This window comes from Lonchura striata, chromosome 8 (genome assembly GCF_046129695.1).
Source record: "Lonchura striata isolate bLonStr1 chromosome 8, bLonStr1.mat, whole genome shotgun sequence".
Taxonomy (NCBI): domain Eukaryota; kingdom Metazoa; phylum Chordata; class Aves; order Passeriformes; family Estrildidae; genus Lonchura; species Lonchura striata.
In genome coordinates, this window is record NC_134610.1 from 33,378,547 (window position 1) to 33,392,895 (window position 14,349).

Here is a 14,349-nt window from a genome sequence, read left to right on the forward strand (position 1 = left end):
TGCCATTGTTTGGCATAAGGGCCAAAATTATGATGGTACATCTGAAAGTTGGAAGGGGTTTTTTCAAATTTCTGTAAGTCATAAAAACATGGTGTATCAAGGCATCTACAAATTAAGTATTTTACTATATTCTGTTATCCTGAGCTTGTAAATACCTAAGTACATGTTAGAGGGTTCTAGAATATCTTCTGAAACTAGGATAATGAGGTTCTTTATGGCAATGCCTTTTTCAACTTAAAGATGATATTGGTATGGAAGGTAATGTAAAAGTAGATCTTCATTGGAGCTCCAGGGGCAGTTATGGAAGAACGTCCACAAAAGCCTACCCACATGGGGTGAATACAGTTTTTATAAGTTTAGGAAATTAGCATAATTGACAAAAAGCATCAGTTAGGAGGACAACTGGTTATGGGAGCCCTCCCCTTGGTACTAGCTGTCCTTTGTTCATGAAAATGTGTCTCAAAGAGTTGTTCTCAACCCTGATAGCCAGGAAGAACCATTACAGCACAGGGACCTTGTGCCCTCCAGGGCTTGGGGCTCTGGAAGATGTTTTGTCTTTCTGCCTGGGGAAAGGGCATGGAAGAGTACTAGGAAAACTAGCTGGAATACAATAATAGTCTACAAAGCTCCACATATATGTGTAAAGAATACAGAGAATAGATAAGAGGAAAAAAAGACAAAAATCAATAGGCATCATTCCCCCCTTTTTAGAGACTAACAAGATTCTACCTTGCCTAGTCTCTGCTCCATACTTAGTCATACCACAGGTTTACACAACCAGCTTATCCCACTGGATAACATACAGATACTGTAACTAACTATAACTACAGCCACTATGAATATTTGTCATCCAGGCTGAGTTTGGTCACTATGAAGTGAGTGTATACTCAAGGTATATTGATAAAATATTATTAATTGGCAGTTAAGATGACCTTTCTTCAAAACTTCTTCTATTGCAAAATGGGTAAAATTTTCAAAAAATAAAAACTTTTATTACTTTAAACCTTAGAAAAATTATTAAGTTGAAATGTATATTGGGAAGGACAGAGGTAAGATCTTGATCCCCTGGGAGTTCTGTCACTGAGTTCAGGAGACATCATAATTGTCAACCAATGATTACAAGAAGAAGTTCTCTGCAATAGATTAATTTACTTTTTATATTAACATAACATGTGTCATTTATTAAAAACTACTAGGAATAAGCCAGTATGGCACATTGAGACTAAAGCCCAGTGATGGTTCATGTGCTCAGGATTACTTGCTCTCCTTTGTCATTATTAGTACAATGCAGAGTCCATTGGCTTTGTGTAGCAAAATAGCAGAAGCTCATCTATGATTTGTTTTACTTATTGCTTTGAAATACTCATTTTATATAGCTTGCATCATCCAGTCTACTGAAGATTGGCCAGGAGACAGACAAAACTACTACAAGAAACCGAGAATCAGTTTACCTACTACTAGACATGGTGAGCATTTGTGTGTTTCATTTGTAGCTCACAAACAAGTGGAAATAATTTTTATGTTGTTCTTCCTGCTATTCTAATGACAGTATTTTTTTTTCATTCCCCCAAGATGCACATATTATTGCCATCATCCTTTATTGCTTAGAACATTGTATCAAGTTGTTCAGATAATTTTCATTGTTCACTTAGTACATACTATATGTGTAAGAAGTGGTGTTTAGTGTGTGTAGGAGAATATCCTCTCTTGTCAGAGGATTTCCTCTCAGTGTTCAGTATCTTTTGGAAGATGACTATTTATATAGGAAAGCAAAATACTTGCTTTGAGAAACAGTGACTTTAAATGTAGGAAGTTTAAAGGGTTTTTGTAAGCTGTTTTTTTAGCATTGTACTGTAGTTATATGTAAAGGTGTGTTTAGTTTATTATAAGTAGATAGTATTTGGGGAAATACTATCCCCAAAAATATACTATACATATACTAGGGAGAAGCATTACTTGGTGCAATTTATTTTCACTGTGAAATCTGTGAGTGGTAATGTGATGCAGGCTGGAAGAACCTACGTGAAACAGATTTTCAGTAGCAGGCAGCAGAAGGAGCTCTGCAAAACCTTGTGTTTCTGGTATTTTTCAGATTGTGCAGGAGTCTCCGTTCCTGACAATGGATCTCTTGGAGTCTTGTTTCCCTTATGTCTTGCTGAGAAATGCATACCATGCTGTCTACAAACAAAGTGTTACATCCTCTGCCTAAGTATCTACTTACTGGAGATAAGACATAGCACGCATCTGTGTGGCCTCAGTTTTATCTGTAAACTGTGGAGCTATTTTACTCTATGGCCTGATGAACAGTTTTGTGAATTATACACTTTTTCCATAAAGTTGTATTCCTAAACAGTGGTTTCTTAATATGGTTGTACTACAATATAAGCTTGGTTGATTTTAGGTTGCACACTTACGGAAAATTTCTTTTCTCATTCCTTCCTTTCTTTTTTTTTTTTTTTTTAGAGCACCATTTAAGTTTTAAAAATACTACTTCTGCTATATGTTTTTTGATATTGATAATGCAAAACAAAAATTGCTTGTTTATTTCCCAGAAGAAAAATATATGTAGTGATTATTTTACATAGAGTAGCTTTCATCTGTGTGTAAATTATTTCAAATAGGGAGAGTTATAAACTTGTACCTATTGTTCTTATTGAAAACAAATATTGGATGTGCATTTCTGTGAAGTAATTACAGCATTTCTAGTTTTATTTTGAAATGTTCACCAATCTACGTACTATGACACTATCTAACATTAAAAATGTTATAGGACTGCTTATCCTACAGACAGTGATCCTCTCCCAATACTCTTAAACAACTGCAAGTGGTGGTGTTTGTATAAAGCATAGTGGAAATTTTTTTTAAACTAACTTCTGTGGTGCCCTGTTGGCATTAACACTACCATTGTACCCTGCTGTATAATAAACATTCTTACACATTTATCATATATTGATAAAATGTTAGCCCTTAACCACTTTTTATATGTTTTAAAATTTTGAAATTCAAGTGTACCTTCCATAACATACAATAAACACTAGACTGTATTATCTGTAGGTGAATTATTTTTAATATAAATGTTATCCTAGTATTTTAAGCTTTAACTGTGCTGTTGTGCATTGATTTACATCTCACAGTTCATTAAATATCAATCCTTAGAGCTTTTATGTGAAGACTTCTTTTAATCCTTCACCTTTTGCCTTTTGCGATAGTGAATCTTGTAAAAGGTTGGAAGAAGGCATTAAAAACAATGTTAAAAATGTCAGTTTAGTGCCATTATCCTTTAAATCTTATTTTTACATAATAAAGCAAGAAAAGCATTTATACAGTATGTAGCTATGCCAATTGTACCCATAGAAATAAGTGTATTGTTAAAGTATGAAACTTGAAATAATCCTAGAGCAGGCGAATGTTGCTAAAACCGTAACATCAGGCATGACTGAGACAGATGTATAATAGTCCCTTTTTTATCAGTGATGCAAATTGGCCTTGCAGGGTAGCACAGGCTCATTTAGCCTGAAAGCTAACCAGATGGTTGTGCTCTGTAATCCCTGATGTATAAAGCTGTGTGTTCCTCAACAGGCTCTGGACATTGTATAGAGCCCCTGTTCTTGGTGCAACTTCTGTGCATGCTGGTAACTTTTTCTGTTATGAAAGAGCTGTTGTGTGCTCAGTTACAATAGCTTCCTCTGTCCAGAGGAAAAAAAGTACTGGAATAAAATTGTCCTAAGGAAGTAAGACAGTACATCTATATTTTTCCTAACTATGCATTTTAGGTTATAACTATGGAAGTGTTTTTTAAATTGACAAGTTATTGCCATAATGAAGAAATTTGTACATAAAATAATTAGGTTGAATGCAAGATTTATGAGTTCTGCTCTGTAATATTTATAGTCTAATGCATTCAAATGTTCTGATTTCAATTAAGATTTTGATTATGATGTAGCCTTTTGTGGGAAAACAATGCCTATTTTTGGGAAGGATTCTTAAAAAACTCAAGCTTAAGAAATAACTTTTGTGCCTTTAATGTTTTTAAGTACAAAACAATTTTATGTGTCCATTTGCCTCAGATCCCAGATTTCCACTGTCTGTGGGGTTAGTGAACCAAATCTAGAAAACAGGTAATCACTGACAATAGGTAACGAGTGCAGTATCTCTGGAAGAAGCTGCTTCTGACCCAGTTGACTGAGATTTAGGCATGAACCTTTTAGACATGGTAGTTTCTGTGGGAGTCCTTCCATGTGGTGATGCCTTTTTAACTACACTACTACATTTTAACTTGGGCAAAACCAGAACAAACCACATAAGGGAAAAGTTGGGGAAGAATCACACGGACTCATCCATGTATTGGTTGGATTTGGGCAGGGATGGAAGGGTTTCCTTGTTTTGTTCTTGCTGTATTTCTGTTGTTCCTGGTTTCAGCTGAGCTACTACAGAGCTGTTTAGGGTTCAGCCTGCTCATGGAAGGCAGAGCACGTCAGGCCTGGTACTCAAGGCAACCTGTGTCCATGCACTGCACAAACTATCAAAAGCCTGGTGAACCAAGTTTGTTGGGAAGGAAGATAGAGATGGAATTGTTCCTCTGGAGCCTGCAAGACCATGTCCACAACTTAGTAAGTTCAACACTTGTCACTGTATATCGAGTCATCTCAGGTGGCCTTTTGTGCCATTACAAACAAAATGTGTTTGTAATTCCTGGAGCACGAAGCACAGATGGCTGGGCTGAGTTGGCCCCATATGGAGCCAGTTTGGATCAAATGTCTAATTCATGGGGGAGGGTTTTACCTCATGGGAGAAACAGTGCAGAAGAAGAATGTCCCGTTGCTGCCCACAGAACTATTTTTATAGTTTAAAAAGATCTGTCTGCCAGGACAAAAGATTGCCGTTGAAATCAAGGGCTACTCCTAAACCTTTTTTTTGCTGTAGTAGTTTGTTTTCTATATAGGAAAAGGAGTTGGTAACACTTGGACTGTACCACTTTTAATTCACTGAAAAAAGGCATTCTCCCCAGAAAATGTTGGAATGAGGCCAGTGATTTGTAGAAAGATATGAGCCTTCTTCAGCAGGTCATCATGGGCTTGTATGACTTCAGAACTTATTCATTCCAGATTCAAGAATTTCGGACCATAAGTAAATATGCTTGGCCTCTAAACTGCATTTTTCCCAAAAACTTCCCTGGTCTTGAGATTCAACATTGTGATTCATACTAAAAAGTGAATCCCTAGTTACTTACTAGTAACTTATAAATTCTTTAAGTTCAGGTATGTCTGAACTAATGCTGTATTTTTTTTTTTTTTTTCTGTGAATTGCTCCCTTGAGCTGAATGAAACTCAGAGCTAGGAGTTTAGGTGTAGCAAGTCATCCTGATCAATCAGTGAAAGATTTTTTTTTAGGCATAGGCTTCAGATTGGTCTCATATCCAAATTCAAGCATCCTTTAACACCATAGTGCATTTTGGATACAATAGAAGTAATTTATTGCAGTTGTATTCACTACTAAATGGGGCTGATAAACTAAGGACTGGAAGAATACAGGGAAGTGCTTCCATTTCAGTCCTTGTGGCTAGCCCTGAAACATGGACACAGCTGGCTGTCCATAGCAAGGTAGTTGAAATGGCAGCTACACACATAAATGAATTTGTTTCATGGACAGGAATGGTTTTCAGTGTTGACAAATAACCAGCTTTCAAAAATACTGAAGTTCTACTTGTATTCTTCTGTAGGTACAATTTTTTAAATCATTTTAATGATACAGCTAAATCTTCCACTGACATGACAAAACTTTTTTACTCTAATTGACCACTCCTTGTATGCTTTTGCTATTTGTCATGTTACAAAGTCTGTAAATATTTGTACTAACTCAGCAAAATCAAAATGTCTCCCTGACCTGTGTCCAAAACCATATTCATTTGCTGTTAGTCATCCTTTTTCTAGCACTCCTGGGTCAAAATGACCTGTTCACTGGATATGGTGTCATTGTGTCTTAGACAATTCAGGAGAAGAAATTCTGAGTATTAAATTAAGAATGAAAACCCTCTATTAAGCATGAAGTAAGAGTATTTTGAATAATTTCTCATGTAGACATTAAGGTTGTTGCCCTGCTCATGATTGTAGTAATCTTATGAAGTGCCTTCTCACAAAAAGTGAAGGCTAGCAATTAAAATGATCCTGACACCTGTGTGTAGAGAGATGTGAGCTGCAAAGCTGTTACAGCTGTGTCAACCCCAGTGCTCGTGAGTCCAGTTCATTTCCCACTAACCACATACTTTGCTATCTTGTCAGTACTCACATAGTGTGTCTACCAGGATATGGGAAAGACCATGTCACAGGTTACCTGCAAACCCTTCTTGCCCTCTCTGCCCTTGTCATTAGCCTTTGAGTCTGGCTGAATTTGAGGGAATCTCGATGGGCAGCCAGTGCAGAGAAGGCTCATGTTTGGCAAAAGCAGTAGTACTTGATACAAATTCAGCTGCCTTTTTAACAATAGCAAGGACACAATCTCGGCAACAATGAAACCGTGCCTTGCATAGTCACACAAAGGAAAGAGAAGTATCACAAGTGCATTGTAAACTAAGACTATGTCAATTATGGTAATACAGAAGAGGATTGAAAAGGAAAGGGAGGTAAGAGGGGAAAATGCTTATCACAGAGCCATCAGAGAAGTTGGGAAAGACATTGCTCAGTGACTGATTCCATTTTGTGATTCTGAAGTCACTGGATGTTTTGTGGATCAAATCTATATTGTATCTCACAGACTTCAGAATTGCATTTTAAAATTTCAGCTGATGTATCCTCTTCATTCCATACTGCACATGAAACAAACTTATCCTGCTTGAGGACTATTTGTAAATAAAGGATCCCTGCAAGTGTAAAACTTTTAGCCATCTTACCATGAGCCTTAGTTTGCCAAGACCAAGTCAGCAGAACTGGATAGGACCATCTCTTATACCTGCTTGTCATGAAACACTAAAGGAGGTATGTGCTCTTTGGATTTAGTTTCATATATGTCTAAACTGGAAGATGTCAGGAATGATGTTAAGTGTTACAGTGAGATCAGGTAAGTGAAAGAGTTCATCTTAGCAGTTTCTTATTTTGGATAACAAATCACTTTAAAGGGCTGAGAAAGTGGATTGAGCCTGTGGCACTTGCTTTAGAGGTAACTTTATTAGGGGTACAATTGCACCACTATTTCCATTTTTTTTAATTTTTTTTTTTTGAGTGTTAAGAAAGTATGTAAACTTTTATCTAGTAAAAACTCAAAAACAAGCAACAAGGAAGCTACAATGCATTTGAATTTTATCATATAATACTAATTGTTTGCTGGCTAATCCATGGTGCTCAGGCAGTAGCTGGAGGTGGTCTCAGCCCTTTGCTAAGAGGCACTGGGATCAGAGTTCATTTGTTTCAAATCTCTTTCCAGATAGTAAAGTGAACAGCATCTTGTGGATTTTGTTGACAGAGATGACACTTAGCACAGTTGTCATAGGTATCTGAGGCCTCTCAAGGGGGGTCCTTTAAAACCATTTAAAGGTTCGTTTAAAACCAACATCGCATCAGAGCTTCTGAAAATCCCACTTACTAGCAAAAGATGCAAGGAGCAAAAGAGTAATTGCATATCAGTATTGTAAGTCTGCAGGTAGGATATGGGGACAAAGAACAAATTAGGGACACAGCCTCTGGCATAACACTGAGGTGCCTGGATCCCAGCTTCAAGGTGAACATGCTGTTAAGGTTCCTGTGACCCTAGTCTGCAGAGGAGAGGGAAATTAAAGGCAGGAGAACCTCTGAGGTTCTGTCCTGCTTGAACCAAGTAGGATGGGGCTGTGAGGGTAGTTTGCAAAAGCATTGGAGCTGAGATGCAAAGCAGATAAAACCCCTGCTGCTTTCTTCCTAAGGAAAGCTCCCAATAAGAAAATCCCATTATACTGGAAAATGGCTTTTTCTATACTTGTAACCTAATTATTCCATCATGGTGACTGATAGCCCTGCAAATAGAGGATGGGTTCACTGGATATTTCATCAATACCATGTATTTTACCTGCTCACAATCCTTAGTGAGCAGGTAAAATACACAAGCTTTTCTAAGTCACAAACCATTGATCAAGTTTATTTCTGCACTGTTAAACTGGCAAATATTTGTGTGTATGCATGTGAGCTGCGTTGCTCCAAAAGGTTTTGTTTTTCCAATTTTAGTAAGCAAACCTGTGGCTTCAGGGTGGGGGGGAGAATGCAGCATTATTGTAAGAACAAAGATTCTATAAAGGTGGAGGCAAAAAAAACCCTAAACAACATACCCTACCCTGAGAAAAGCTTGTTGGAAGGTTAGTTTTATGGATCTTGTGAAAGCAATACTAGGGGAGGGACAGCAGAATGACCACATTTAAAACCTATAAATAATTCCTAGAAAAATGCCACTAGCTTTTTCCCTTGGTATTAGTTGAGCTATGGAAGTTTGTTGAGTAGAGAACTAAAGCAACTTTAAAACATTTAGTTCTCAACACTGTGACCCTATTATTTAACCTTTAAAAAAAAATTCTTAGCTAAAAAAAAAATAAATCTTAATATCATTAGGATATAACTGGAGAAAAATAAGTATAGTAATAATTTACTGGCTCTGATTTTTTTCCTACCACTACTGAAGTGTGTGTAGGATAAAGAACTGAAAGTCCCAGAGTTCCCAAAATATCCCCCAGATCACTGTTTTGAAGGGGTTAGGGCTTCAGCATAGCCTGGTGCATACTTCAAAGAGACTGTAAATGATTTGATATGCTGTGGACTGCTGCAATGGTCTAAAAGATCTGGTAAGCAAGCAGTCTTCTGCAGAAAAACCATATTTTCTAAGAGATTGGACAGTTATTTTAGACTAGGCTGCGGATTATGTTAATGTAAAATGACTTCACACTAACATTGTATGGATTTATGCTCACAGACCACCTGCTCTTCCTTAATTTTGGGGTATCTTTTCTATTTTCTGCTTTCATTGCTATCTCTCACAGAAGTAAAAATAAACTGGCAAATCATGGAGCACCCTGACAAAGTCAGCAGCAGCTGCAGCCTCAGCAACTCTCCCCAGTTATAAAGCTTTTCAGTAAATCAGAGATGGGATGAGAAAGTGAGTTACGAAGTTAAAAATAAGCACCCAGGAGCTGCTAATGTGAAAAGCCCAGCTGTGCAAGGGCCTGACAGAGCACCAGGCAAGTGAAGCATACAGGTAAGGCAATTGGGAACCTTAATCTGGGAGAATTAAGAATTTCTGTGTGTGGATTAGCTTTTTAACATGAAATTGTTTTTATGGGGCTGTTTAATAGTTTTCAGCTTGCTGGAGCATCTGCTGTTTGCATGGCTCAGCAAGCGTGTAAGAAGCTCTCAGGAAAGATGATTCTCCCAGATTTGCTGAGGTTTCCATAGTGAACCCTTAGAGATCCCAATGGCTAAAAACATGAGTAAAAATACACAGAAACGGGGCTGGCTTCTATTTATAGCTATTAATTGATTCTTGGTGCATCAAACCCAATCAGGTCCCACTGAAATGAGCAGCGAGTCTGAGTTTTAGCACCTGGTGATACTGGGCTGGTACTGGAAAACTCAGCTGTTTGTGCAGGGCTTATTTTTAGACATGGGTGTGATTTGGCACTTAATACTGCAGGGCACTGCTAATAAATCTGGGTAAGCAGCAGCAGAGGCAGGCTCAGGCCATGCAACCAGAGAGGCTGTAAATCTGAAATAGTAAATTTATGGTTTAACGAAATTAAATTCAGAGTGGTTATGGCCTTTAAGCTAGGCCTCTCAAGTTATTTCTGCAGGGGCCAGGCTAGAAATGCTGTGTAATGTGTAGAGTATTATAGACCTCTGTGGGTTTGGGGTTTTTTGTCTTAAACACTCCATCTGGAAGCAATTATAACTTGGAGAGGGTTCAGTGGATGCGGTTGTGTCTCTGTCGTGGCCCACAGTGGGAGAAAAGGATGTATTTTTTATTATCCTCGTGGCCATTGTAACAGGGTATAGCAATTTGTCACATTAGAGTAACAAATTGAATGCATATTGAAATCGAATGTGTGTTCATAATGCTACCACGGATGCTATCTTGCAGTCATAAACACTTGAGCAGGAGTTTAAAGCAAAAAAATTAAAAAAACCTGTATGCTGGCAAGCAAATCAGCCAAGCACCCTCCTTTTTGTCCCGTCCCAAGCAGCAGCAGGACAACCAGTGGAGCAACAACTGCCTTCAGGACACTAATTACATGTCAATCGGTACTGTTAAGTGACTGTAGATGGTTGTTCATCTTTGGCTTGGGAAATTGGTGCATTAACACGATGAGGAACAGTGGAATTAAATGAAAATGGAGCTACTTTGCTCTGAAACACATGCAAATGCTTTCCCAGCTTCAAGTCCAGGTACTGACCAACTAACTGTGCTTTTATTGCCTCTGAATTTAAGATGTGCTCTCCCAAAGAAAAATGGCAGTTGCATCCCTTGCTTTAAGTGACTGCACTCCTGGTGCTAAACCAAGGGCTCAGGAAAGCTTTTGACAATGTAATTCAGCTGCACAAGGAACAGGAGCATTTCTGTTCCACCACAATCTCTTGGCTCACAGCTGCACAATATTTTATAATGAAAATGAGCTGGGAGGGTTTGGGGGAAGGTTGTTAAGACCCATGAGGAGGTTCAGCTTTCTGTCTTCTGCTGTAAGTCCTTTTAGCATGGCTTAGTGCTTTGAGAAGCACATACAACTTGCAATAAATCTGGCAGTGATTTCCCACAGAAACACTCATTCAAGTTCCAATTTCCAGGTGGAAAATCAGCACTGTAGGTAGCAAATTTCAGTATTGAGAAGCTGTCAACTCTGACATGACCACAGAAATCTGGGAAAAATCCTAAGCAGTAAACAAATCACTCTGCAAAATGAGACTGCTGTGGGAGAGATATGCCAGTATGTGTCTCTGTGGATAGACTTGAAGCCTGTAATACAGAACTGGCATAATGTTGTCTTTGAAATGCATGTCACTTAGGCTTCTTGGTGCTTAAAGATAAGGCAGCATATTTTCCTAGTCATACTACTAATTTTACCCATAACATGGATGCAAAACACTGGGCAAATATTTTTTTTTTTTTTCTCCTAGGAATTCAAGAACACTGGCAATTTGAGCAAATATTACTATGAAAAAAATCTAGAAGGCATGCAGACTCCAAGAGCAAGGGATAGTTAATAATGGTCTGTCTAATAAAAACAGCCCCAAATATTACAGTCTGAAAGACTGCATTAAAAGAACCTTTTCTTCTTTGCTGCTTCCACACCATCCATGGAGAAGCCTGAAAGATTATTAGAATACGTTAATAGTCCCCTGTGTTTTATCTTCCTGAGGGGGTTATAACAAGACCCTGACTGAAACAGGAAATAGACAATAAATCCCATTTTTATGACTCTGTAAGTCAATGATTTTATGGTTTTAGTAACAGGCATGTACGAAGTATTTTAGGGTTTAGTTTTCAGTGAGTTGCGTGGTTGTTTTTGGTTTGTGGTTTTGTGTTTGTTTTTCTAAGGCAGTGTATATAAGCAAATTAAATCACATGTAATCCTGAGATTGCCAAAGAAAGATTCAGAACAACAAAAACCTGTTCTAAAGAAGTATTTTCCTCAGCTAGTTTTATTCTTGGGAATGTCCTGAATAGATACAGTCATGCCTGCACCTTTTTATTCAGTTGGAATGGGCAGGACCAGACCATAAAGAACAGTCTTGGTTTATAAACAGCAGCCCACTGGGTCCTTGGGCAGCCTGAACCAGTGGGATGATGGGAAGCTCCTCAAGTACAGAGATGAGCTTGCATCTTCTGTAAACACTGCCACAGGTCACTGATCTGAAGGGTCTGGCAGAACATGCACACTGCAAGTGGAGAGATGACTTATTTAATGTCACCTAGAGCTTACAGCCTAATGCAGGCTGTTCCCTCCAGTGCTAATGAAGTTTATGGTATCTAAAATACAAATGTGCCTGCACACAGGCCTCTGCATCTGCAGAGCAGTTGTTAGACCAGGAAAAATAACACCCTTGTTCTTCATTTTTTCCCTGATCTCTGATTTTACCTTTCTGAAATTCATAGAACCATACAATGGTTTCAGTTGGAAGGGACCTTAAATATAATCTCATTCTACCCGCCCCTGCCCATGGCCCTTTCACTATCCCAGGTTGCTCCAAGCCCCATCCAACCTGGCCTTGGACACTCACAGGGATGGAGCAGCCACAGCTTCTCTGGGCAACCTGTGCCAGGGCCTCACCACCCTCACAGGGAAGAATTCCTCCCAATATCAGTTTAAACCTGTTCTCTTTCAGTTTGAAGCCATTCCCTTTTGTCCTGTCACTTCAGGTTTGTTTTAGACACTTACTCATTTTTCAACCACTTGTAGACCATGGGATTAAATGCATCCACAGTAAGTACTTAGTGCCTCTTCTCTTAGGAGTTTAAACACAGATTTATTGATCTGCTGAGCTCTGGCCCAAGCCAGAGTAGGTGGGACATGTTTTGAGCTGGTCCTTCATCCTCCCTGTGCCTCCTCTGGCCTATAAGCATTCCTTGCTTATAGAAGTAAAAGGCTGGGGTGTGTGTACAGGGATTTTTCTTATCTCTAAAGGGAGACTGTAACACTTCAGGATAGGACTGATGCTAAAAAATACACCTAGGACTGCTTTGACTGCAACACGTTAATGTTGACCAAACCTGTATATGTTTCTTACTATTGTAAAGAAAGCTTCAGATTTCAGTTTTATTTTTTAATGAGATCATATTTCTCTATTTCTATCCAGTAATGTAGTTGTTCCAGCTTAAACTAGATGTATTTTTGTATTTCAAGCCATGAAGCTTTCCTGATGGACAGTTCTAACAGTGGAGCTGGACATGAAAGCATCTCAGAAAGCCAGCTCTTGCTTCTTAAGCCTGTTGCTGTTTATCTGCCTCTAGCAAGAGACAAACAAGGGAGGGGAAAACAGATATTGAGTAAAGGAAAAAATAACAAAGAAATAAATTAATGCCAGGTGTCTGGAAGCAGTTGCTTACTTAGCTTCCTTTTGGGAAAAGGTGAAACAACAAACCCCACAATCCCTTTTTATCTTCTCTGCAGCCCTCCTCATTCTGCTCTGTTTCTGTATCCCCAAATAAGGTTGGTTGGCCATCCCCAAAGCTCTGAGGGTTATCCTGCCACCTCCTGCTGAAATCCATCCTCATGGCACTCCAAGGTAACTAAGCTGGGTTTTTTTGGGGTTATGGCTGACTGAGTTGGACCTCAGGCACTATGCACTGTTGTAGGCTACTGTTGATTCTTGTGGGGAATAATAATAATGATAATGATAACAATAATAAAACAACCAACAACTTTTTCTGTAATTTTTGCATGAACTACTCTAGAGGCAAATCCTTGCCCTAGGCTTCAGCCCCACTGAGTTCTTGTTTATTCTAGGAAATGACTTTGCATGATACTATGGGCTGTATTATTATTCTTTAAATTTATAGGTTTGTATTAACCCCCCAAAGTGTACCATGAAACTCACAGGCATACAGTCTGCTGCCTGGGCATACTTTTATTAAGAAATTCTTGCTGGTCATGCATGACATCAAGCTGATAGAATGATGATACCATAATGTGACTAAGGCCTTTTGAAGTTGCCCAAGATAAGGAATTCAGTTGTTGTCACAACCCAGCCCCAGAGTTTTAGCACTGCCCTTGTTGATGGAAGCTGTAGAAAGAGATTTTTCTTCTTCAGAAATCTTAAAAAAGTGGTGGGAGAGAAGAGGGTGAAATTCCTGACAGCACTGTGGTAGCACTCAGAGAAAAAGCTACTTTGTATTTTGAGACTAGTGGAAAATTTCAGATAGCACAGCACATGCTTTCTGAGCTAACATACGAACTCCCAAGTCAACATTTTCAGTATGTACACATATTATAGTTCCAATTAGCAGTATTGGTGTTGGGCAGCAACTGCATGTGAAGACAGAGAGTAGGTTGGTAGTTTGTTCTTTTCCTCTAGGCATTTTATTTTCCTTCTAGTGTAACTCCACCTGCAGAGCAGAGCACTGTAGCTGCATTTTGATAGCATGAAACCACAGCCCTCCTCTTCACTGTCTCTTTTTCTGCTTTACCTAACTCCTCGTTCATATAAAAAGGTGTCAAGACTGGCCACAGTGATTCTGTATAACAGAAAATAACTTGGCACACATGGGATGGGGGGTGTAAATGTTTGGTTAAAATAGCAATGTTTCAGGTCAGTAATCAGATTGCCTAGTTCCAGCCAGAGGTGAATTTTTACCACCTCGTATAAGCTGATTTATAGTGGAAACATTAAGAGGTAATGAATGCACACA

At 38.7% G+C, this 14,349-nt stretch overlaps 1 protein-coding gene across 7 annotated transcripts in view; it reads left to right on the plus strand.

Annotated features, from left to right (window-relative positions):
• The window catches only part of NCKAP1 (NCK associated protein 1), a 58,879-nt gene extending 55,148 nt beyond the window's left edge, over nt 1-3,731 (plus strand). For all 7 annotated transcript variants that reach the window (XM_021532549.3, XM_021532550.3, XM_021532551.2 and 4 more), the window contains 2 exons: nt 1,377-1,466; nt 2,093-3,731. In XM_021532549.3, coding sequence (XP_021388224.1) covers nt 1,377-1,466; nt 2,093-2,209 — 207 coding nt within the window. In that variant the 3' untranslated portion in view covers nt 2,210-3,731. The remainder of the gene's footprint in view (nt 1-1,376; nt 1,467-2,092) is intronic.
• The last annotated feature ends 10,618 nt before the right edge of the window (nt 3,732-14,349 follow it).